Raw genomic sequence first — 25,690 nt, 5'->3', positions numbered from 1 at the left:
CGGGAACGGTGATGAATTTTGTCAGCGTGTCATTCTCTAATCCAGAACACTTCAAGCTTACAGTATGACTCTTGAGTGCAAAGCCTTAGTGAAGAAAGGATACTCAGAAGTAGTTATGCAATGTTGTGTGACAGAAGAAATAGAACCCTTCCAAACCCCGATTTCCATGGTCCTAACCTTTCTGTAGCCTGGTCTTGAAAAGAGGCTGTCGGTTGACTCTCCTAAAGTAGGTCTCTCATGTTTTAAAGCTCAAGTGGAAAAGGGTTCCCTGGAAGCTCCTCTAGATGTGGCTAGGGTCCTGAAGGGGGCGCTCAGACTGTGTCCTCTGGTGCATATGCCTTTCTCGTCATGGAACCTTATCATTGTGTTGAAGGGGCTCAGTAAAGCTCTGTACGAGCCTCTAAAGGAGACATCACTGCTAGATCTTTCTGCTAAAACAGTGTTCTAGTGGCAATCATTTCTGCAAGAAGAGTCTCGGAGTTACAGACACTATCATGTAGAGAACAGTTTCTTAAGATTACAGAAACCAGAAATTGCTTTGCGCACAGTTCCTTCGTTCTTACCGAAGGTTGTTTTCACCTTCCATTTCAATCATGAAGTCTGTTTACCAGCGTTCTAGCCCACAAGCTTGAAGAAACAGTACAAAGTGTTGAAATTGCTGAATGTACGGAGAGTTCTTCTCCACTACCTGGAAGAAACCAATGAATTTCATCCCACAGACCTTTTTGTTTTGACCAGCCAGGCTAGACAGGTCAGGACAGTTTCTAAAGAATCCATTTCTAGATGGATTTGAATGGTGACATATTTGACATACATTGGCTGGGGCAAGCAGCTGCCTCTCTCTCTCTCAAAGTGCATTTCTCTGAAAGTGAGACTTCCTCATGGGCAAAGACCAGGGCAATCTTGTCTGAGGAGATTTGCAGGGCAGTTACATGGTCTACTCTTCATACCTATACAAAGTTTTACAGAGTGGATGTAGTGGCACCAGTGGACACAACCTTGGTTTTAAGGTCAGGTTAATCTGTCCCATGCTAATCTGTCCCAAGATAGACACAAGAGACTGCTTTGGTATGTTACCTATCATCCAGAATCCTTTGCCCTTTGCGCTACAAGGGAAAATTAGGTTCTTACCTCAATAATTTTCTTTGTAGTAGAAGGGCAAAGAATTCCAGACACCTGCCCTGTCAGTTACTTCGCCTGCTTTCTGACTTTGATAGATGTGTATATCCAGAGCTGGGGAATTTTCGCTGCCAGTTGGAAAAGAAAGAAACATATCAGGGGGAAAAAAAACAAGGAAGATCTCAAATTTGTATGGGATGAGACTTTCAGTTCTCCATTTGAGTTAGTACTGGTTGCACGCAGACAGGTGGGTTGTTCGTTCCACCTAGGCTTTTGATGTTGATTATTAATATTATTTATTATATTTGTTACAGAGCAGAACAGAATTAATTTGTCAAAGAGGCTCCCCATGCCACTCCTTTGTATTTTCTTAGTTACAGTGGTGATTGACTGCTTTGGTACAAACTGAAGGTGGCAGTACAGTCCACTGGGGAAGGAAGTGGAGCTGAAAGATGTGGTTGACATCCTTCTGCAAAATGTTCACAGGAAGAGAGAGACAACCTATTGTCTGGCATCCTTTGCCCTTCTACTACAAAGAAAATTATCGAGGTAAGTACCTAATATTTCCTTGTGAGAGCACTAGGGATAGGTACCTGCACATAATATATACAGTGCTGTGTATATCTAGTAGCACTATAGAAATGATTAGTAGTAGAGTGAGAGGCGGTATCAATGCTTATTAAGAGGGGCGGGAGTCGGGTATATGGCTCCAGAAAAATGTACTTCCTGCAGCATCTCTGAACTATACCAAATTTTCTCGTTAACTGCACGATATGATAATCTCCACTTCATAGACTTTCAAAGGTTCTATAATGTACCTCTACTGCATTCTTGCACTGCACTAAACTATATCTCCATAAATTGTACTGTAAGTCGCCTTGAACTTTTTTAGGCATAGCGCGACTCATAAATCCCTCATTAGATTAAATTGAGACATCCAGGCTTTACTTCCAATCAATGGAAGTAAAACCCAGATGTCTCAGTCTATCCTCCTTGTTCTGGAGCCATATGGTAATCCTAGGTAGGAGGAGGTGCTAATGATAATTGGAAGGGTGGGAAGAGGATCTGATACAACTCAAAACAAAAGGGGTGTTCTGGTGCTTATGAAGGGGTTGTATGGCCTATTCTTATGTAGATCCTGGCCAATATTCATTTAGGATCCATATAAGTATCTTATTCAGATCCCACCTGAATATATTAGCTGGTACCTCACCTGTATACATCCCAAATGCTATCTTCAGTTTGGTCAGACTCTAATATTCAATGCTAGTTCCCAGTCATGACCCTGCATTGATTATCTGGACCTAATTCTTCTCACAGCAATCAGCAATCAGATAATTATCCAGGTATCAGCAGTACCCAGAAAATTTCTGATTTCACCTTAGCTTTGCCTACAAATTGCCCCATTACTACCTGGATAGTGCTGAGGTGGTCAGCGAGGATTTTCAGCAGCATTATCTGAGTAGTGGCTTTGAATATTAGGCCCTTTATTTCTAAAACTGATCGTGTAACTTTTTTTTTTTCCAGTATATGGAAAATGAATTTATGCAGTCTTGCAAGCTCAGTATCTTTAGATTATAGTTATATTTATCAACAAGAGACATCAAAGAATCAGTAAAGATCCCTTTGCCCATCAAAACACTTGTAACATTCTCTTCTCTTTGTAGCTGGAGCATGAAAGCAATGGCGACCTGATCCAGAAACTTCCATCCATCTTGGAAGATGAAGAGGCCGAAGATGATGAACGTTGTCCACTGTCTGCAAGCACCAGGAGCATAAATGCTTTGGAAAACTCACTAAATCTGCCCAAAGCATTCAGCTCCCCCATGCTTTCACCGCTATCCCCTCGAGCTTTCAAGACACCAACCAAAAAAGCGGTCAGCTTTGGCACTCTGATTAATGGTAACGATGACATCAAATCCAAACACAAATCAGGGGATGAAGGAAGACCGTGCAAGCTCCAGCTCCCTGTTCTCAGCATCAGTGCTCCTCCTGTGCTGAGCCCCAGGTATGCATCTAGAAATTTCCCTGTGAAATCCTTTACATTATGGCTGCATGGCCTTATGGAGGACAGAAAATTTCATGCAACTCCTCTGCCTTGCTGACAAGTATAACAGTGCTAGATCAGAGATGCCTTTATTTTCTGCAATTCAGCAACAGGATTTTCCATTTGTAAAAATTGTGGCTTATTGCCCATGCACATTGCGCCCAATTATCAATGCTACCACAGCCTCCTTGTTGATTCCCTCCTACTGACATACTGCTGGCCTGCACCTGTCTCTTTCCATCTGTGCTGGCTCATCCTCAGTGCTGCTGTCATGCTCCCACTGCAACTTGCTTTCTGCTAGACTGGCAACCAGGCTATAGCTGCCTCCCTTCCACCTAGTCTACCAAGTCATCACACCACCCTTTCACAATCAAATGGCTCGCAGTAAATAGAGCTGTGTGATGCTGGCAGTAGAAAATAGGCAGTTACAGCAGGAAGCAGTTGCAGAGAGAGGAGATCTTTGGACATGAGTCCTGCAGAGAAATTTTGAAGATGAGAAGGAAAATTAGAGTAAAGAGGAGGATAGAGAAGAGAAGGAGAGGTCAGGAATGAGAGCACAGAGAAGAAAAAAAGGGAAGCTAGAAAAGAACAGAAATGATTTTAGAGAGAGAGGACAGGTGGAAGGAAACTATAAAGAGTAATAACATGAAAGAAAAAGGAGAAGATTAAAAAGAATGACTTTGAGAGTTAGGAAGATAGATCTCCCCCTCTTCTACAAAGCCACGCGGTAACGGCACCGAAGCCCATAGAGATTTAAAGGGCTTCACGGCTGTTGCCGCATGGCTTTGTAGAAGAGGGGGTAGGGGAGGGCATCTTCAGAAAGGGGAGAGACATATTGTACTGATAGAGGGGGGATGTAACAAAAGAAGAAATAGAAGACAGGCTAGAGCAGGGGTAGACAATTCCGGTCCTCGAGAGCCGGAGCCAGGTCCTTGAGAGCCGGAGCCAGGTCAGGTTTTCAGGATATCCACAATGAATATGTAAGAGATGGATCTGCATTCACTACCTCCTTGAGATGCAAATCTCTCTCATGCATATTTATTGTGGATATCCTGAAAACCTGACCTTGCTCCGGCTCACGAAAACTGGAATTGCCTACCACTGGGCTAGAGGAAGTGAGAAAAAAAGGTTTAAAAAGCACAAGAACTTAAAATGGAGACAGGGAGTAAGAACAACAACAACAAAAAGATCCAGAAACGCCCAACAATGACTGGAAAACTGTATATTTCTTAAAGGTAAATATTTTTGTACACAGTAAGTAATGTGGTGCAAATGTCAGATAGATGTAACTTCAGATGTGCCACAAGGATTGGCGTCGTCAATTTTGCATATATATGGCTCCAGTTGGAAGGCTTTTGGAATGTTAGAAGGGAGATACAAAATACATGCTGATGATGTACAATTTGTTTCCTTTTAAGAAATCAGCCAGTGAAAGAATTTTGTTTTTAGTTTTGTGTTTAAGATCAATTAAAGCTTGGTTGACAGCAAACAGATTTAGTCTGCATATTATGAAAACACAGGTTCTCTTTTTATCCGGCGTAGCCTCTGCTGTTTTTCCCTCTGCATTCTGGTTTGATGGTATTCAGATACCAACTGGGAGCTGTGATATTTAGGGATAATTTCAGATACATCTTTACTGAGGCCACCTTTTAAGTCTATCACACAAAAAGTCTTCTATAAATTAGAAGTACTTCCCTACCTATGAGATTTTTTGAAATTTTGCAGGGTTTTGTGTTTACAAGCATTGCAAGTAGGCCAAAATGTGACCTCAAAATTTCATGTTTTAAGCATACCTCTCCTATCCTTATGCAGCTGAATTGGTTGCCTATTATTAAGAGAATTTGGTTTAGGATTGCAACATTGATAAAGTTCTTAAACGATGAAACTCTCTTGCATACGAGCATTTCATCTGCTTTGAAAATTTATTGACCAAGAGAACTTTGCATTTATCCGATAAAGGCCTTCTCGGTGTGCTTTCCTGTCACCATATCAGGCTAGATAAATACCGTTCTGTTTTTTATAATCACTGGGGAAGCATTATGGATTGCTGTGCCATTTACTCATAGTTTGCATTTCATATCCTCTACGCTCTCATCTAGAAATCATGAAAGCTCATAGTTCATTGTTTCAAATAAGCAACTCCTGCTTAACTAGACCTGTGGCTTAATATGTACAGTATGTTTTGTTCTCTTATTTCATGTCTGGAAACACATTATGATGATATTTTGAATAAGGAGCATAGTTAAGAATAATTATGCTATGTAGTGGAGCTATGGATGTGAACTCATTTTGATGTTTTATGTGGTGGATACATACTTTTAAGCATCTTTATGTTATGGTTTTCTTCTACTTTTTATGTTTTTATTGTATGTATTATGTTTTCATAGATAGATAGATATGGCATTATTTATATTTGTTTCCCACCTAGACATTGGAGATACAAATGGTATATGAGTTTATAAAAATATGCTGTAGAATCTTGAAAACTGATCTACATAATTAACTAACCCTGGTCACCAAGTTTGGTCACCAAGTGTACCCATGAGCCAACTGATGTAGCCTAGTATTTCTCAAAGGTCCTGAAACAAGCTCTTTAGTTTCTTCTCTTTAAAGGGGAGCCAAACTTTCCAGACAGTGGACTCTTCCATTAGTAGTTGGGAAATCAGTCACTCAGGTGGGCAGCTAACTTGTCCTGTGCAACTGCTGTGTGATCTGAGAGTAATATACAGTGGTGCCTCACACAACGAACTTAATTCGTTCCAGGAGCAAGTTTGTTATGCGAAAAGTTCGTTATGTGAAACGCGTTTTCCCATAACAATACATGTTAAAAAAAATAATTCGTTCTGCAGCATAAAATATGCTAAGATGACATAAAAAAAGATAAATTTGTCAAAATGGTGGTCTTGCTGAGGCCAAACTCTTTGACGAGGTCACACTGTTTTACCCCACATTCACTCCTTCTAATTATTTCCCGTTTCATTTCAACAGAAATCACCTTCCTGCTTTTTTTAGAAGCCATGATATATAAAAAATATTGAGTTTATCTTAAAAGGACGACTGTATACAGTGAGAGAGGGCAGTTAAGCGCAGTGACTAACAACTGCCTGCAGTGCCTGCGCGGAAGGATGCAATACATCGGCAGCTCGGGCGACTTCGTTGTGTGAAACGAAGTTCGTTGTGTGAAACGAAGTTCGTTGTGTGAAACGAAGTTCGTTGTGTGAAACGAAGTTCGTTGTGTGAATCAAGACATGAAGTTCGTTGTGTGAAGCGTTCGTTGTGCGAGGCGTTCGTTATGCGAGGCACCACTGTACTTGAATTTGTACCCTGCAAAGCGAACACTTGCTGAAAAATTTAGCAAAGAGACCTTCCTAAATTTAGCCATATAGCAGCTGAATATCGCCAGCTATCTGTATAGTGGCAGCATTCATTCACCACTCTATATGTATACTCAGCTCCTCGCTTCTGTAACACTGAATCCAAGTAAAATATTTAAACACTGTAGCTGGTGTTTAAAAAATCATCTAATCACCATTGAAAGCTGCAGTGCTTCCCATTAGAAACATAGAAACATAGAAATAGACGGCAGATAAGGGCCACGGCCCATTCAGTCTGCCCACCCAATGACCCTCCCTATCTATCTCTGCAAATAGATCCCACATGTCTATCCCATTTGGCAAAGAGGCCTGAATTTATCCATATAGCAGCTGAATATCGTCAGCTATCTGTATAGTGGCAGCATTCATTCACCACTCTATATGTATACTCAGCTCCTCGCTTCTGTAACACTGAATCCAAGTAAAATATTTAAACACTGTAGCTGGTGTTTAAAAAATCATCTAATCACCATTGAAAGCTGCAGTGCTTCCCATTAGAAACATAGAAACATAGAAATAGACGGCAGATAAGGGCCACGGCCCATCCAGTCTGCCCACCTAATGACCCTCCCTATCTATCTCTGCGAATAGATCCCACATGTCTATCCCATTTGCAGCAGAATTCAAAATGGCCCTGGAGTCATAGGAGCAAGCTTTGAGATTCCTTATCACCCCTAATATTGAGCAAACTCCTTTATCGTGTCCAGGGAGCAGTAATTTGGATTGCATTTGGTGTCCTGAATCATTTTCAAATGTTGCTGCCTACACTGGGAGTATGGAAGAAAAAATAGACAGGGGCTTTACTATTTTTCTGTCAATTCAGTTAACTGATTCAGCAATTTTATTTTATGTTTTTTGAAAGAGAAATGAAGGAGTATAAATCCCCTAGATCAGGGCCTAACAAAAAGGAGAAAAGGTATCATGTGGGAAATTCCTATTTGCAAAATATCTGTTTGTGGAAGATGATCCATTGTTGAGAGGAATGCCTTTGTATTTAAGCGTGGGTGCTGTTCTATAACGGGGCATGTAACTGTATTTACATACCGATCTCTCATTTCAGTCCTGTTTTGGCACCTTTCATTTATTAGAATTTGTTTCCACCAGTAGCATAGTAAGGGGGGAAGTGGACCGCCCTGGGTGCTGTCTTGATCAGGGCAGGATTAATTCGTCGGGAGCCCCTAGGCACACAAGTACACTGGGCCCCCTGCCCCGCCCCCACCCCACCATGCACCCAGGCGGAAACAGGAAGCTGCGTCAGAGGGAATCTTTGGGCAAGCAGCACCGCTTGCACAATTACAGTTCCCGTTGCCTTTCTTACCCGCGTTGCTTGCTTGTCTTACTTTCCGTCAATGGGGGGTTGCCAATCGGGGGGGCCCGCATTGCCGATCGATGCTGGAGGGGCCCATCGCCATTTGGAAAAAACATTGTTGATGCCTTCCTTCATTGGGCCCCCCTGACCATTTTGGGCCTAGGCGCATGCCTATTTGGCCTATTGGTTAATCCTGCCCTGATCTTGATGGGGGCACCAGCATCTCTCCTCCTCTCCACCCTCGGCCCTACCCCACCCCTCCCTACCATGCACGCACTAGAAAGTGATGTCAGAAGGAGAGCTGAAGCCAGCGCAAGCAGCAGGTTGGAGATGCTGCTCGCAACGGCGAAGTTAAAAAGGTATGGGGGAAGTAAAGTGGCCGGCATGGCTGGGAACAGGGAAGGAGTGGGGAGGCCGAGAAGATGGCAGGGGGCACCGCCGCCACAAGCACATCCTACCCTCGCTATGCCACTGGTTAGCAGCTGTATAAGCTTAGCACCTAACATTAGGCACTATATATAGAATTCCCCAACGTGTTTGTGGGCGCAATTGGCTGCCCACACTCACTGTGGGGTTAATTTAAAAAAAAAAAAAAATCATCCTAGAAGTGGCATAAAGGGGCAAATTGACATTTTTCTCACCAACCCCTTTAATTCTCTATTTTCGTAACCTATTGTCTAGATGGATTTCTATGCTGTTCATTCGCAGTTTGCCTAAATCTCAAGGGGGCGTGTTAGAGGTGAGGTGTGGACAGGACTAGGATGGGCTTATGACCTGGATGGTTTTCTGCCATAATTAAGTAAAAATAAGAAAAAGGATCTGCAAAAGTTAGAGGAATGGTCTAATGCCTGGCAACTAAAATTCAATGCAAAGAAATGCAGAGTAGTGCATTTGGGGATTAATAATTGGAAGGAACCGTATGTGCTGGGAGGTGAGAAGCTGATATGCACGGACGGGGAGAGGGACCTTGGGGTGATAGTATCCAAAGATCTAAAGGCAAAAAAACAGTGTGACAGAGTGGTGGCTGCTGCCAGAAGGATGCTGGGCTGTAAAAAGAGAGGCGTAGCCAGTAGAAGGAAGAAGGTGTTGATGCCCCTGTACAGGTCATTGGTAAGGCTTCACTTGGAGTATTGTGTTCAGTTTTGGAAACCGTATCTGGTGAAGGATGTAAGAATACTTGAAGCGGTCCAGAGGAGGGCAACGAAAATGATAGGAGGCTTGCGCCAGAAGACGTATGAGGAGAGACTGGAAGCCCTGAATATGTATACCCTAGAGGAAAGGAGGGACAGGGGAGATATGATTCAGACGTTCAAATACTTGAAGGGTATTAACATAGAACAAAATCTTTTCCAGAGAAAAGAAAATGATAAAACCAGAGGACATAATTTGAGGATGAGGGGTGGTAGATTCAAGAGCAATGTAAGGAAATTCTACTTTATGGAGAGGGTGATAGATGCCTGGAATGCGCTCCCGAGAGAGGTAGTAGAGAGGAAAATGGTGATGGAGTTCAAAGAAGTGTGGGATGAACACAGAGGATTTAGAATCAGAAAATAATAGTAAATATTGAACTAAGGCCAGTACTGGGCAGACTTGCACAGTATGTGTCTGTACATGGCCTTTTGGTTGAGGATGGGCTGGTGAGGTCTTCAATGGCTGGGAGGGTGTAGATGGTCTGGAGTAGGTTTTAACAGAGATTTCGGCAGTTTTTTGGATTCTTGCCCAGAAATAGCTAAGAAGAAAAAATTTAAATTGAATCAGGTTGGGCAGACCGGATGGACCATTCGGGTCTTTATCTGCTGTCATCTACTATGTTACTATGTTTTAGAATACGTCCAGGGCACAATTTAGATGTTTGAGGCTAGAACTGTTTTAATAATAAATAAGTGCCAAAAAAGTACCAAAACTAACCAGATGACCACTGGAGGGATGTGGGCATGACCCCACCACCACCACCACCACACTCCCCCAGTGGTCACTGACCTCCTCCCACTCCCCCTCAAAGAGGTAAATGAAACAGTACATACCTGCCTGTATAACAGCTTCAGATGTTCTGGGCAATCCTATTAGACCTGAAAGCAGATCTCTGGAGTAGCCTGATGGTCAGTGCAGTGGACTATAACGAAGGTGACCCAGGCCCATATCCTACTCTAACTACTACACTTGTAGTGGAGCATGTGAGCCTTCCAAAAACCTACTGGACCATCATATAGGTGACACCTCCAGGCATTAAGGATATGGAGGTAGTTTACAGCTAGGTCCAGTAGGTTTTCAGAATGCTTTCCACACAATATCAAATCATCAAAACAGTCCAGAAAGCATTTCCAGTCATGTGCAACCTAAGGCAAATCCAAAAATATTTCAACAACGAACAATTCAGACTCCTGGTCCAGTCCCTAATCCTCGGACTCCTGGACTACTGGAACATCCTTTACCTGTCATGCCCTGCCAACATATTAAAACAACTACAAACAGTACAAAATACAGCTCTTAGATTGATATACTCACTGAAGAAATACGACCATATTACATCCACATTCCAAGACTCGCACTGACTCCCAGTACAAGCACTGCACCCTCTACAAAGCCCTGAATGGAGACGGACTATGCTATCTAAACAATTGCCTAATCAGGAACACTACATCTAGACCAAGGAGAACACAGGCACACTTTACCCACCCCCCAGTCAAAGGCATGCAAAGTAAAGAAATATATGACGGACTATTAGCAACCCAAGCAGCAAGACTAGACCGCCACCTTGCCAATCTGATAACCACAACGCCCAACTACAAAACCTTCAAGAAAGAATTGAAAACCATGCTATTCAAGAAATTTGTCAATTGATCTTACTAAACCTTCTCAACTCCCAGATCCTAATGCTTTTTCCTGCTATCAACCTTGTAATCTCTCTTGGAACGCCCAGGCCAATTCTTTTGTAAACCGCCTAGAACTGAAAAGTATTGGCGGGATAGAAGACACCAATGTAATGTAATGTAACAATATAAGGGGGTAGAGGTAAGATGTGTACCCGAGACCTTCTATGTGAACTATGAAGTTCAATGCAGTGCACCTCCTAAAATGCCCCACTCCTCTGCTGGAATGTCTGTGTGGCCAGTCTACTAAAAATGCTGGCCCCCTCCTACATCCCAATGGCTTGTTTGTGCATTTTTCTTTTGCCCATGTTTTGTTTTGTTTTTTCAAAAATGGTTCAAAAAGATAGACGTACATCTGAAAAATAGCCATTTTGAAGAAAACAAGATAGATTTGGTACTGGATTATTTTGCATCTTCTGTAAAACATCCAACTCAGATTTGGACGTCATATCAAAAATGGCCCTCCACGTGTCACAAGTGCTGAGCCAGGACCACTAGCAGCCCTCCCATAGGATAGGGCACATCAAGACACCCCCTGTGGAATGACTAAAACTACTAGACACGATTTCCCCAGATGTAGGGGAAAGGAACAGAGGCTATTGAAGAAAACAATTTTTTTTTTCTTTGAGGTTACAGAGAGGCAGACAATAACTGGCAAGGAGGAATGTTTAAGTGAACTTTTGTTAGAGGTGGGAAATGGGGCAAAAGTGAAAAGAAAGCAGAGGAAAATAAGCAAATTCAAGCGGTATGTGCTGTTATTTTCTATGCTTCTATGTTTCACAATATCAACAGTAATAATATAGTTTTACACTGTTTGTGTAAGTTACCTTTTCAAAGGCATAATTATCAACACGGGCTACCCTTAAGATGTGTTATTTTACCGTTAACTCCACTTAGCAATTAGGTCTCATTATGTAAGATGGGACCTGTGCTAAAACAGAACAAGTTAGTGGTAAAACAAGGCCTCTTAATAGTACCATTGATGAGGACATCCGAGTGTGTGTGTCATGTAGTATATTAGAACAAGATCAGCTGATGTATAGCCTGTTCCAAAATACATGAGAAGTGGACATCCAAGTGCTGGCTACGTCCAATATGAACTTCCATTTTACACACTGAAATATCCAAACTGTGAATGGAACAAGCCAGAGGACATGGATGTCTGTGTGACAGCAGAGAATCAGAGGTTACAGGTTCAACTTGCACAGAACATGTTTGTAATTTTCTTTTTCTTTTTATTGTGAGTCATCTAGGGACAGAAAAAAAATCTCCTGAAACTTCCCTTACTTCCTCCAGAGAAGAACTGCTCAATGGAGCACGATTCTGTAACTTGGATATGCCATGTTCTAGGTCTCTATCTTTTAAACTATGGACATCCTTTCCCCTTCTGAAATCGGAATTGGGCATCCATTTGGTTCCTCCCTAGTCCCACCCAAAACACACCCAGACTATGCTTTGCCATTAGAACATACTATAGTTTTACATATCCATATCCTTGCTTTGTAAAATCAGGATTTGGACATCCGTGCAATATGAATGTTGAAATGTCGAAACATTCAAGATATTGAAGGGAACTGACATAGTAGAGAAAGAGAGACTGTTCACCCTCTCCAAGGTGAAGAGAATGAAAGGGCACTCGCTAAAATTAAAAGAACATAAGAATTGCCGCTGCTGGGTCAGACCAGTGGTCCATCCTGCCCAGTAGTCCGCTCACGCGGTGGCCCTCAGGTCAAAGACCAGTGCTCTAAATGAGTCCAGCCTCACCTGCGTACATTCCAGTTTAGCAGGAACTTGTCCAACTTTGTTTTGAAACCCTGAGGTGTGTTTTCCCCTATAACAGATTCCGGAAGAGCGTTCCAGTTTTCCACCACTCTCTGGGTGAATAAGAATTTCCTTATGTTTGTACGAAATCTATCCCCTTTCAACTTTAGAGAGTGCCCTCTCGTTTTCCCTACCTTGGAAAGGGTGAACAGTCTGTCTTTATCTACTAAGTCTATTCCCTTCAGTATTTTGAACGTTTCGATCAAGTCCCCTCTCAGTCTCCTCTTTTCAAGGGAGAAGAGGCCCAGTTTCTTCAATCTTTCACTGTACAACAACTCCTCCAGTCCCTTAACCATTTTAGTTGCTCTTCTCTGGACCCTTTCGAGTAGTACCATGTCCTTTTTCATGTACAGCGACCAGTGCTGGACACAGTATTCCAGGTGAGGGCGCACCATGGCCAGGTACAGCGGCATGATAACCCTCTCCGATCTGTTCGTGATCCCCTTTTTAATCAATCATTCCTAGCATTCTGTTCGCCTTTTTCGCCACCGCCACATATTGCATGGACGGCTTCATCAACATATCGATCAGAACTCCCAAGTCTCTTTCCTGGGAGGTCTCTCCAAGTACAGCCCCGGACATCCTGTATTCGTGCATGAGATTTTTGTTACCAACATGCATCACCTTACACTTATCCATGTTGAACCTCATTTGCCATGTCGCAGCCCATTTCTCAAGCATGCTTATGTCACGTTGTAGATCTTCGCAATCCTCCTGCGTCTTCACTACTCTGAATAGCTTAGTATCGTCCGCAAATTTAATCACCTCGCTCATCGTATCAATTTCCAGATTGTTTATAAAGATGTTGAAGAGCACAGGTCCAAGCACCGAGCCCTGCGGCACCCCACTGATGAGCTCTTCCAGTCCGAGTATTGTCCATTTATCCCCACTCTCCGTTTCCTATACTCCACCCAGTTTTTGATCCACGTGAGTATTTCACTCTCCATGATTCGCAATCTTCCGAAGTAGTCGTTCATTTGGAACCTTGTCGAACGCCTTCTGAAAATCCAGATAAACAATGTCGACTGGATCGCCCTTGTCTATCCACCTGTTTACCCCCTCAAAGAAGTGCAGCAAGTTCGTCAGAAAAGATCTGCCTTTGCTGAAGCCGTGCTGTCTGGTCCTCATCAGACCGTGTCCGTCAAGTTGATCAATGATGCAGTCCTTTATCAATGCCTCTACCATCTTTCCCAGTAGCGAGGTCAGACTCACCGGTCTGTAGTTTCCAGGATCTCCCCTCGAACCCTTTTTGAAGATCGGCGTAATATTTGCCACCTTCCAGTCTTCCAGAATCTTCCCCGATTTGAATGGCAGGTTGGCTATTAGTTGAAGCAATTCAGCTATAGTCCCTATCAGTTCCTTGATGACCCTCGGATGGATGCCATCCGGTCCCGGGGATTTATCGCTCTTTAGCCTATCAATCTGTCTGTATACCTCTTCTAGACTGACCGTCAGCCCTGTCAGTTTCCTGTCTTCATTTCCAGCATAGAGCCTGATGGGTTCCAGTATGCTGCGTATATCCTCTTCAGTAAATACAGACGCAAAAAATGTGTTCAGTTTTTCAGCGATTTCTTTATCTTCCTTTAGTACTCCCTTTATTCCATGGTCATCCAATGGCCCCACCGCTTCCTTCGAGGGTTGTTTCCTCTTAATGTATCAAAAGAACGGCTTGAAGCTTTTCGCCTCCATGGCTATTTTTTCCTCGTAGTCTCTTTTGGCTCCTTTTACCGCCTTATGGCACCTGCGTTGATGTTGTTTGTGCTTATTCCAGTTTTCGTCCGTTTTTTACCTTTTCCATTCCTTAAACGAAGTTTTCTTGTCTCTGTTCGCTTCCTTCACCTCTACAGTGAGCCACACCGGTTCTTTGTTCTTTTTCCTCTTGGATCCTTTGTTGATACATGGTATATGAAGATCTTGTGCCTCGGTGACTGTGTCCTTAAAAAGGATCCAAGCTTACTCTAGTGTTTTTACAGCGCTTATCCTCTTCTTAATCTTCTTCCCCGCCATGAGTCTTATCCCTTCATAATTCCCTTTTCGGAAGTTCAATGCCGTGGTCGTTGTTCTGGTCCGATATTTCACCCCTGTATACAGGTCGAAGCGGATCATGTGATCGCTGTTTCCCAGCGTTCCTTCTACTTCTATACCTTGTGCCGGTCCTCGTAGTCTGTTTAAAATTAAGTCCAGTATTGCATTTCCTCTAGTATTTTCCTTGGCAAGTTGATCCAGGAAGCAATCTCCTACATGGCAAGTTGTTCCAGGAAGCAATCTCCTACAGCATCCAGGAACTTGGTCTCCCTAGCACAGCCGGAGGTGCCTAGGTTCCAGTCTATCCCCGGATAGTTGAAGTCACCCATGATAACTGTGTTGCCTCCCTTGCAGTTGCGTTTAATCTCGTCCGTCATTTCTCCGGACTGCCCTGGGGGTCAGTAGTAGATGCTGATCTTCATTTCCAGTCCATTCGTTCCTCCGTACAATCTTTCAAACCTGGGATCTGGAACCTTTCAAAGCAAATACCTATTGATATCATGGCTTTTTTCATGTTATTTACTGCTTTGCTGTTTCTACTTATATACTAAACATTTTGAAAATCAATAAAGATATTTGAGAAAAAAAAAGCAAATACCTATTTTATTTTGCACAAAATAATAGGATTCACAACCCTGTCATGAATTGGGACACACATAAATTGCTTCTTCCTGTGTTTACACCCCCCACAGCATTCACACTCTTCTTCCTTTCCCTTATACTGTAATCATATATATTAGTTGCATTCTCTTTCACTCCCTCCATTTGTCCCCAGCAGTTACATTTTCTCTCTCCCTTTCTCTTCCCATCCTCAGTTTCATTCTATATTTCCTTCTCTCTCTTTTCTCCAGAAGTCATATTAACTGTTTCCTTCACCCCCCATTCCCAGCAGTCACATTATCTCTCTTTACTGCCCCCCAGCAATCAGTCTTCCTCCCTCTCTGTCCCCAGCAGTCACATTTATTTATTTATTTATTCATTCATTCAAATTTTCTATACCGTTCTCCCAAAGGAGCTAAGAACGGTTTACATTAATTTATTCAGGTACTTGGGCATTTTCCTCTCTTTGTCCCGATAGGCTTACAATTTATCTAATGTACCTGGGGGGGGAATAAGTGACTTGTCCTGGGACTTGTCCAGGGTCACAATGAGCAGCATGGATTTGGTGTCCTTGCAGATAACTGCGGGAAACCATCCCAATGTCATTCTTTAAGGAGAGAGAGAAGAATCAGAGTATGAACAGGAACAGCCACTGACCCTCAAGCCTTGCATTGAAGAATGCTGGTGTAGAATGACTGAGGTTGAGATAGACACTAAAGAATGGCAGTCTGGTATCCAGAGCTTAGATTGTGATGTCATAATGCCTCATTCCACCAGTGCCTAAGAGTCAACCTCATCAGTGATGTCACAATGGTTTCATTATCCTATAATTGGCTCACAAAAGAATCAGAGAATGAATGAGCACAGCCACTGACCCTCAAGCCTTGCATTGAAGAATGCTGATGTAGGACTGAGGTTGAGATAGACACTAAAGAATAACACAGGATGGTTTCCCGCAATTATTCCCAGGGACGGGGATGATGACAAATTCTGTCACTGTGTCATTCTCTAGTTTTGAACCCACAAGCTCAGGGTGCTGAGGCTGTAGCTTTAACCACTCCCCTCATTTTCTTTTTTTTCCCACCACCCCTCTTGACCCCTTCAACTTCTTTCTTTTCCTTTTTTATTGTGAGCTAGTGCTGGATGGTGTTTTTTCATAGACATTTCAGCTGCTTAAGCAGCCTATTTACCAGCCTGCACCTCATGCCACTTCCCTCATTAGTCTTTACATCAGGGGGGATCAGTTAGTTGACAGACCTGCATACCGCTTTGTGCTGCTGTTACAGACTCTGCCTTGCCGCAAGGACCTTATTGATGGAACCATACTTCACTGCTGTTTCCTCCTGTGCTAATTGCCCTGGGGACTTCCTAATCTAATCCAGATGTTCAAACTGAACCAGTGTGCAATCATTATGGGAATGCAATTATGATCAGAGGGAACTATAAAAGGCTAGCCCAGTGATTCTCAAACCTGGTCCAGGGAGCATCCCAGCCAGTTAGGGTTACATGAATGAGACAAATCTGCCTGAGGTGAAGGCAGTGCATGCAAATCTCTCTCATGGTTTTTCATTGTAGATATCCTGAAAACCTAACTGGCTGGAGTACCTCCAGGATTGGGTTTGAGAATTACTGCGCTAGCATTCACAAAGAATAAAAGGATCATTAAAAAAAAAAAAAAAGAACATAGGCCTAGAATCACTAAACTCACCGCTGTTGGGCGATCCGTGGCCGAGTCTTGCCGAGCAACCGATTCACAACAGCTTCAGCATTGCAAATGATGTGACCGGATGCACGATCGAGACATATGTGCACATCATCCTTGTTGGTTGTAGATGTGATTTGCGCATGCGCTAGCTCTTAGCACAAGCGAGGTCAAAGGGGGAGGGGTGGCTGTAGTTTGTTGCTGGCCCTACGAGTGGACATATTTAAAAAGGAATCATTTCAGTGCAGCCAGATTATGGAACAGAACATGCTTTTGTAGGAACAGAACACGCTTTAAACCCACAGGTTAAAATCAAGGGCCGCACTGGATCGTGGGGAGGTTGAGCCTTTGGCACTGTCTCCTTTCGCTTTAGCTCCCCATAACTCTGGCAGCCGAAGTCACTTTCCTGGGGACCCACACGCTGTCACCCTCTCCCTGCAAATGCCACTGCTCTGAGCCTAGGGAGAGGAACCCTGCCATTGCCAGAGAGGGGAGGGAGGGAGTGTGGAGAGGTCTTGAGAAAAGGAGAGGAGAACAGGCGGGCAGGGTTTGCTGGACCTTCGCTGGTTGTTTTGTAACCTCGATACTGGGACTTCAGGGCGGCAGAGAGCAGGAGAGTCAGCAAGGACAGTAGCAACTGGTCCTCAGCAGTCGCTTCATTTCAGATCAGCAACCCCAATCGGTGTTTCTTCTTCTGCTTAGTGAACCGCTGCCTTCCTACTTATGCATGCCATTTCCCCTCATTTCCACATGCGGATTGGATCAGATCGGATGGGAGATTGATCGGCCAGAAGGTTAGTGACGGGTTGGAGTCGGGAAATGCTCGCAAACTGGTCGGGACACAATCGTTGAGTTAGTGAATCTAGCCCATAGTACAGAATATAAAAAAGCTCTGACAACCCAGTAAAAAATACCGGTTTAGAAGCAAATTTGTTTTGCCGGGCTATGCTCAGCACAAATAGCATGCAAATTATATGCATGCTATAGGGCTCATAAGAAAAAAAAGGTTCAAAAAGTGGCCTAAATCGGTACTTGTACGATCAAAAAGCCAGATAATCAAAGCTGGCTTTAGATGTATCTAAAACCAGCTTAGGCCTCTAAACGCCTAGAACAAAGAGGCATTTTTAGAGGAGGGGATGGGAAGGAGGTGGGCCATCTTAAACTTAGTCATACAGCAAGTATAACCAAAAACTTTAACAGGTTGCCCAGTCAGAACTTATATGTTTTGACTTAGACCAAGTCAAAACAGGTATAAGTTCCGAATAGGGACCGCTGAGCTGATCGCGGCTGCCGCGATCAGTTCAGCAGCCCCAGCAACCTGCTCACCACAACGATCATGGCAGGAGAGATGCATCATCACCCCTGCCGCAATCGCAATCCCCCTAAACTGCCACGAACCGTGACAGGAGAGATGCCCAATATCTCTTGCCACAATCGCAATCGCGATCCACCCCCCACCCCTGACTCCCTCAAATACTGGCAGGAGAGAGCACAACCCCTCCTACCAAGGTGCACCCCCCCACGCAACCCCACCCCACCCCGACAATACTAGAAGGTGACTCCCCACCCCCCTCAAATATGGGCAGGAGGGATCCCAGGCCCTCCTGCCCACGGTGCACCCCCCTGCGACCGCCCCCCCCCCCCCCGAGCCTCCGATCGGCTCCCCTAACCCTGTGACCCCCGACACCCCCCCCCCCTTGAACTTACATTAAGATGGACGGGTCTCAAGCCCACTCGCCATCCTCCGAATGGCAGTCCTAGGGCCTGATTGGGCCAGGCACCTAAGGCCCCACCCATAGGAGGGGCCTTAGGCACCTGGACCAACCGGAATTGGCCCAGTTGCCTTAGGCCCTCCTGTGGGTGGGGCCTTAGGCACATGGGCTGGGTTGCTCTGACGCTCATAGGAATTCTATGAGCATCAGAACAGTTACCGCTTCTGCTGGCGCTAAAACCAGCACTATGCACATAAGTGTAACTGACCTGGTAATGCATTCCAAAGTTTCACTCCTGCTATTGAAAACATGCAGGCTCTAATTTTTGCATGAAGTATGTTTGTCTCTGTCCACTGACAGCCTCATAGCACTTTCAGATATTAATGCCATCCCTGGACGGTATACTTCTAAGATTCCTGATTCACTAAAGGATATGGCATTAAGAAGGTAATTTATCAAAGGCGCTTTATCTGCCTGACGTTGTTGACGGTTAAACGTCTGATCTTGCAACACTGGACCCAGTCGGGGGCTATCCCCTTGGACTGTTGGATCCTTCAAATGCATGAGTTAGCCCGCTTTGAGCTTGGTTATTATAAACATTCTACTAATCCTGAGGTACTGGAATACTTAGCCTTATGGCAGGTGTTCGTACATCTACCTATGGTTTCCAGATTGGGGGGGTCAGGGGGAGTGTGATTGATGGGGGTATGGATGTGGGATATGCTTGTGGGAGTGGATGGTGTGCTTGTATGGGCAGCTGATGAGTTCTTTGTTTAGGGGGTTTCGCAGGTGGATTTGTTTGGTTGTTATATATAGAAAAAATACTTGTTGGGGTTGCCCTGAGAGACACTTCATTTTTGCTTTTGGATATATGTAGAGGTCTCCTTGGATGTGTTATGCACTTCTGACTGAGTTCATTGTATTTTTGTTGACCATTGTTCTATTCTTTTTTTGTATTTTATTGGTCTCTCTTGTTGACTCCTCAATAAACATATTTTCAAAAAAAAAAAAGAAGGTAATTTAAATTTTGTACATATGTGGTCACGTCAGTATAGTAACGGTCTCTTATAAAATACCAATTGATGTAAAGTACAGATGACAACATGATGGTGTGTACTTTGTTAGGGACGGAGTTTGGGTGTGACATGGGTGCAGCTCACAAATGAATCAGTAGATTATAAAATTATAATCTACACATGTACTTGAATAATCTAAGCACAGACATTTACATACACAAGCACGCATGCGCACAGACCCAGATATGAGCCTGTCCTACCTTAGTTCATTGTAACTAGCAGTTTAAACTGTTGTTAGGATCCAGGCAGTGAGAATAGAGGACTGGAAGGCCATTCTAGACACAGGAATGGAGGAGTGAAGTTTCTGCATCTGGTGAAAAGCAAAAGATAAATGAATCCTCTCCAAAATAAATTACAATACGTATGTCTGGGAGAAGTCATTCTAACCGCAACGTAGGGGCTCATTTTCAAAAGAGCAAAATGTCCAAAAAAAATGACAAAAATGGCATTTGGATGTTTTAATCAGCAAAATGTCCAAATGCCAATTTCCAAAACTCGTTTTTTAGATGCATTCCAGTTCATTTTCCCTGCAGTATGACTAAATCTTAAAGGGGTATGTTAGAGGTATGTTTTGGATAGGATTAGGTTCAGGATTAGCACCTGGACATCTTGCAGGGATAATCAAACCTTTTTGAAGACATCCAGTGCATCATTTAGATGTTCAGAGTTAGATCTGTTTTAAAAGTGAATAAAGGCAAAAAGGAACCCAAACTTGGGGTTACCATTTGTCAAGGAAAACCCGGACATGCCCTCTTTTTTTTTTAAAGGACTGTCTGGTCGCCTGGAGGGATTTCCAAAACACAGTAGTTTGTCTGGGTTTTGGAGATCCTGATCTCAGACGCCACATCTGGATGCCTTTGCGCTTGTGCAGCCGTCACCATGACATCAAATGCCGTCACGATGACATCAAATGCATGCACACATGTGTGTGATGTCATTACGTCAATGTTCCTGCATGCGTGAAGGCTTCCAAATGCGGCCTTTGAGCTCAGGGAGGTTCATGGGGGGGGGGGGGGGGCAGGGATTTTATATTGCTGTATTTGCAGGTTAATCCTTGAATGTTGCCAGGAAAAGATTAATAAATGTGATCGTTTTGAGGAATATCATGCCTTTAAATTTGATTCCAAGGCTTTTAAAACACTTATGAAAACACACATACATATTTAGCTTGGTAGTGGCTGATTATCAGTGCCGCATGGCCTGTTAAACCATTAAGTTGTACGCACAATGTGGCTGCATGGTCAAATTTGTGTGCAAAACTTGTTTCCACATATAGAATCGGGGATGTGTGTCCAAGCATATAGCATATTGCAATTCTACTTCAGCTCTGCCTAAATTATGCCACCAGGAACACCTAAGTGAAGATCCAATAAAAGTAAGTGTAATAATACTATAAATGGTGAAACCAGAGGGCATAATTTGAGGCTGAGCAGTGTGAGATTCAAGTGCAATGTAAGGAAATTCTTCTTTATGGAGAGGGTGGTGGATGCCTGGAATGCACTCTGAGAGAGCTGGTGGAGAGGAAAACGGTGACGGAGTTCAAAAAAAGCGTGGGATGAGCACAGAGGATCTAAAATCAGGAAATAATAGTAAATATTGAAGAACTAAGGCCAGTACTGGGTAGACTTGCACGGTCTGTGTCTGTATATGGCCGTTTGGTTGAGGATGGGCTGGGGAGGGCTTCAATGGCCGGGAGGGTGTAGATGGGCTGGAGTGAGCTTTGACGGAGACTTCAGTAGTTGGAACCAGTCTGTGTGTGACTTTGGTTGTGAGAGGAGCTGAAAAGAGAGCTGCAACTGAGAACCAGAGGCCTGTGGAAGGTGGGAGCTGGGCCTAGCTCTGTGCCCCAGGCAGAGCTATGAAGCCTGGGGTCCCTTCTCAGGGAAGATCCTTGTTTGGAGGGCCTACTATGGAAGGAAGGAGGGACCCAGATGGTGAAAAGCCTGGGCCATCAGGCTGGAGGAGGCCAGAAGAGCCAGACCCCAGAGCTCCTAGAGGAAGGGTTCCTGTTCAAGAATTGATACCAAGGAGCATGAAGGTTCAACAGGGGTCTGGCAGGGCCTGGGAGTTGGAGGTGGAGATGGGCAGGAAGAAAGCCCAGGCTGTTACAGTGGTGGAGGATATGGAGGACTCACAAGGGTCACAGGAGGATATTTTCAGTGGGGAGGAGGAGGTGGAGAAGGACATGGATTTGGCCAAAAGAGCCATATTAACAGTTAAGGGGATGGCTGGACTGGAGAAAAAGCTGCAGGACTTACAAAAGAAACAACGTATGGTGTCCACTCTGTATAAGCTGGCTCCAGAGAAGCAAAAGAAAAAGTATAAGAAAGAACAGCAATACCTTCAGCGGCAGGTGGAGAACTGCATAACAGAGATGGCTGGTATTACAAAAGATGTGTCTAACCCCAAGGCTGAAGTGTATCGGAACAGAGAGAGAATGGCAGGGCTGCAGAGACACCAGGGGAAATTACAGGCAGCAGTTTTTGTAGAAGAACCCTGTGCAGAAGCAGGACAGTTGAAAGAAGTGCAGGAAACTCCCACAGCAGTGGAAGAAAAAGCTACCACAGAGGCTACTGGAGAAAAGTTGGGAGACAGCCTGAATTGGTACAGCTGGGAAAAGAGTGCAGACACAGCAGAAACCAGAGTGGAGGAGGGGCAGACAAAGGAGCGCAGGAAGAAGAAAGCCACACAAAGAGTGAACTACCTGGAACAAGCAGGGACTGAAAAACTTCATATAGAGTTTGAGCAAGCATTAGCAGGAACTGAGAAACCACAAACAAGAAATTGAGCTACCACAAACTTTAATAAAAGCACCTGAGGGAGCGCTGGAACAGCAGGCAGCTGAGACTAGTTTACCCAGTAACTTGCTAAAATTCTTGGAGGAGGAGGAGGAATGTGATTTGAAAGTGATTGATCAGCAGCCTGGATTGGAAACACCTGAGTTCCATCGACAAGGAAAATCCCAGAATGCAGCTCAGGGGAGGAGTTCCCAAGAACTGGTGGGTGGAATCTTTTGTGGGACTGAGAATGTGACTGAGAAAGGGGTGGAGTCTTCTCTGAGCTGTGCTGAGGGAACTCAGCCTAATTCAAAGTGCAGAGTACAGCAAAGAGGTGTTTCCAGCGTGTTGGAAGGAGTGGAGTGGAGTCAGGAGCTGGAACCTGAGAATCTACAAAGAGAAATACAGCAGGAGGTGGCTGTAGGTGATGAAGCTGTGCTGCCACAACGGCAGCAATGGACAAAGCAAGTTTTGCCTTGTTCTAAAGAACTGCAGTTGAAAGAACTGAATGCAGGACAGATCCCTATGGATGTGAATGGGGGTGTTGGGGAGGGGGTGGAAGAGGGTAAGGGATCTGGGGGTGGTGGGCATGGTGCCCGGAAAGGGGTTAAACGGGGAATATCTTTTGCAGATGTGGTGGCTGGGGGATCGGGGCAGGGGGGTAGGAATCGGGGGAGGGGGAATGCGCAAGGGGAGAGTGGGGGGAGGAGGGAGGATGGTGGAGGGAATGGGAATGGTGGGGGGGGTAGCGGGGGAGGGGGAGAGGGGGTATTTTCAAGAGAAGAAATGTGGTTCAGTTGAAGTGGGTGGGGGTGGGGAATATGCCAACAAGGGACAAGGTGTTGAGAATGGTTCTGGGGTTGGGCTTCATCCCTGAGGACCTGTATGCCTGTATTCATCCGGTAATGGTTCCGGAGTATGACATCAGTTTCCAGAGACAGAGGGGTTTAGAGTTATTTTGGGAAAAATATGAGGGGGTGAGGGGGAGGGAGCAGTGGGCAGAATTTAAAGCCATACCTGTGAGTAAGCCTGACCTTGTGCAAGTGACAGTGTTGGTGAGAAATGAGTCCATCCCCAGTTCAGACCTGACATACTGGTTGAATCGGTATGGGGTGCTTCGGACTCCATTAGTGAAGATCATGGACCCGAGTAGGGTCTGGGCTGGTGGATGGACGGCCAGCATGAAGCTAAGTCAAGTGGGTAATGTGATACAGCATGTTCCACCAGTGGCATACATTGGGAGAGAGCGCATCCAATGTTTTTACAAGGGGCAGCCCAGGGTATGTTTTCGATGTGGATCGTTTAGGCATCTAAGTATGGTGTGTCCTACCCTGATGTGTGTAAAATGTGGAGGGAAGGGGCATATTGGGGAGGAGTGTGACCTCATTCGGTGCAACTTGTGTGGATGTCTGGGACACCCGTTCAGCAAGTGTCCGAGGGCTGCACATAACAGGTGGCGAGAGGAAAATGATGGGGGAGGGGAGGAACCGCAGGAGCAGGCCCAGGTGGAGGAACGGGATCAGGAGGGTGGTCAGGAAGATAGCCAGGAAAAGGTGAGGCAGGGTGAAGGGCTGGTGCAGGAAGCAGAGGGGGAGAGAGAGGGTGGGGGTGGGGATGAGGGTACATGGGAAAAGGTACGTAGTAAGAAGATGGGGAAACACCAGAGGAAAAGAAGGGGAGATAGGCTTGAGGATACTAATAGGTTTAGTGTATTGGCACAGGAGGAAGAGGATGGAAGTGGGGTGTCCCAGAAGAGGAAAGGGAAGAAAGGTCGGGAGGGAGGGCAGCAGGAATACCCGGCGGTGATTCTGGAGAGGTTGCAGGTTGAGACAGTGGGAGAGGAAGGGGATGGGGGAGGGGCTTTTCTAAATACAGAGGTGGGTGGGAAGGAGGGTATGGAAGTAGATGGAGGGGATGTTTTGCTGGTTGGGAGGGATGTGATTAAGAAAGGGGAAGATAAGGAAAGGGAAGGAATTGGGGAAGAGTTGATTCTGGCGGAGGGCGAGGCGGTCCCGCCAGGGGTGGTGGTGAAGAGGGGAATGGAAGAAGGGAGCGGAGAGAAGGGGGGGAAGAAATCTAAATTAGTGTCATGATGGGGGGTCCCGGTTTGAATATTGCAACTTTGAATGTTGCTAGTCTCCGAACGGAGAGAAAGCGGTTTCTGGTTTATGAGTTCCTGGCTTCCAAACAATTGGATGTTATCATGTTGCAAGAAACAAGGGTTGACCACCCAAGTTTATTGGGGAAAGCTAAAAGGGACTGGAAATGGGGGCCGTCATACTGGGTATTAGCCCAGGAGGCTTAAGGGGGGGTGGCAATTCTGTTTAACTCCAGGGCGGTGGAAGTGCATAGGGTGGTGGAATTGGATGGGGGGAGGGGGCAGATATTGGATGTAAGGGTGGAGGGAGAGGAGGTAAGGTTGGTGAACATCTACGGTCCTCAGAGGAAGTGGGAGCGTAAAGCTCTAATCTCCCGGATCAGACCATATTTATACACGTCCAGGAGGGTGGTGTGGGGAGGGGATTTTAATGTAGTGGTGAGGCAGGAGGATAGGGAAGGGAGGAAATTTTCTTTAGGATATGATGAATTATTTTTGAAACAGGTGGGGGAGGGGGCAGGGCTGGTTGATATTTATACAGTTTTTGGGAAGCAAGGGGGATTTACGTTTGGCAGGGGGAAATGCCGCAGTCGTATCGACAGGTTTTTTGTAAGGAGGGAAGACTGTCAGGACCCTCCCCAAGTGCAGCATGTTGAATTTACAGATCACGCTTTGGTGAGCATACAGGTAGGGGGGAAGAACCCAGTTATGGGTAGGGGTCTGTGGAGGCTCAACAATGCATGGCTCCAGGAGGAGAGTGTACAGGAGGCCTTTAGGGAGTTCTGGACAGACCAGCTGTCTACTGTAAGCGCATACGGGTCATTGGGGGGATGGTGGGAAGTTGTGAAGGGTAGGATCAAGGGTTTTTTCAAGAAAATAAGTAGGAGGGCATCACAAAATAGGGAAGGGAGGCTGGTAGCCCTGAGGAAGGAATTAAATTGGAGGATGGAAGGGGGTGAAAAGGGGGAGGGGATTCAGGTACTCAAGGGAAAAATTGAAGCACTACAGTATGATAGATATAGGTCCTTAGTGTGGGAGAGGGACTATGGGCATTTCATCTCACCGGACCCTTTCAAGGCATGCAAAGAGAGGGTCAGGTGGCGGAAGGTGGGGAGTTTGTGGGACAATGAGGGGATAGAGCAGGAGTCATGAGAAGGAAT

At 44.9% G+C, this 25,690-nt stretch overlaps 1 protein-coding gene across 1 annotated transcript in view; it reads left to right on the top strand.

The window, feature by feature from the left end:
- LOC117360399 (potassium voltage-gated channel subfamily H member 8-like) overlaps positions 1-25,690 on the top strand; it is a 559,270-nt gene that overhangs the window by 443,738 nt on the left and 89,842 nt on the right. Inside the window, exon 13 of the mRNA XM_033944108.1 lies at positions 2,787-3,127. Coding sequence (XP_033799999.1) covers positions 2,787-3,127 — 341 coding nt within the window. The remainder of the gene's footprint in view (positions 1-2,786; positions 3,128-25,690) is intronic.

The sequence above is a fragment of the Geotrypetes seraphini genome, chromosome 5 (genome assembly GCF_902459505.1).
Source record: "Geotrypetes seraphini chromosome 5, aGeoSer1.1, whole genome shotgun sequence".
In the NCBI taxonomy this organism is placed as follows: domain Eukaryota; kingdom Metazoa; phylum Chordata; class Amphibia; order Gymnophiona; family Dermophiidae; genus Geotrypetes; species Geotrypetes seraphini.
This window is presented reverse-complemented; position numbering and strand designations above follow the sequence as displayed.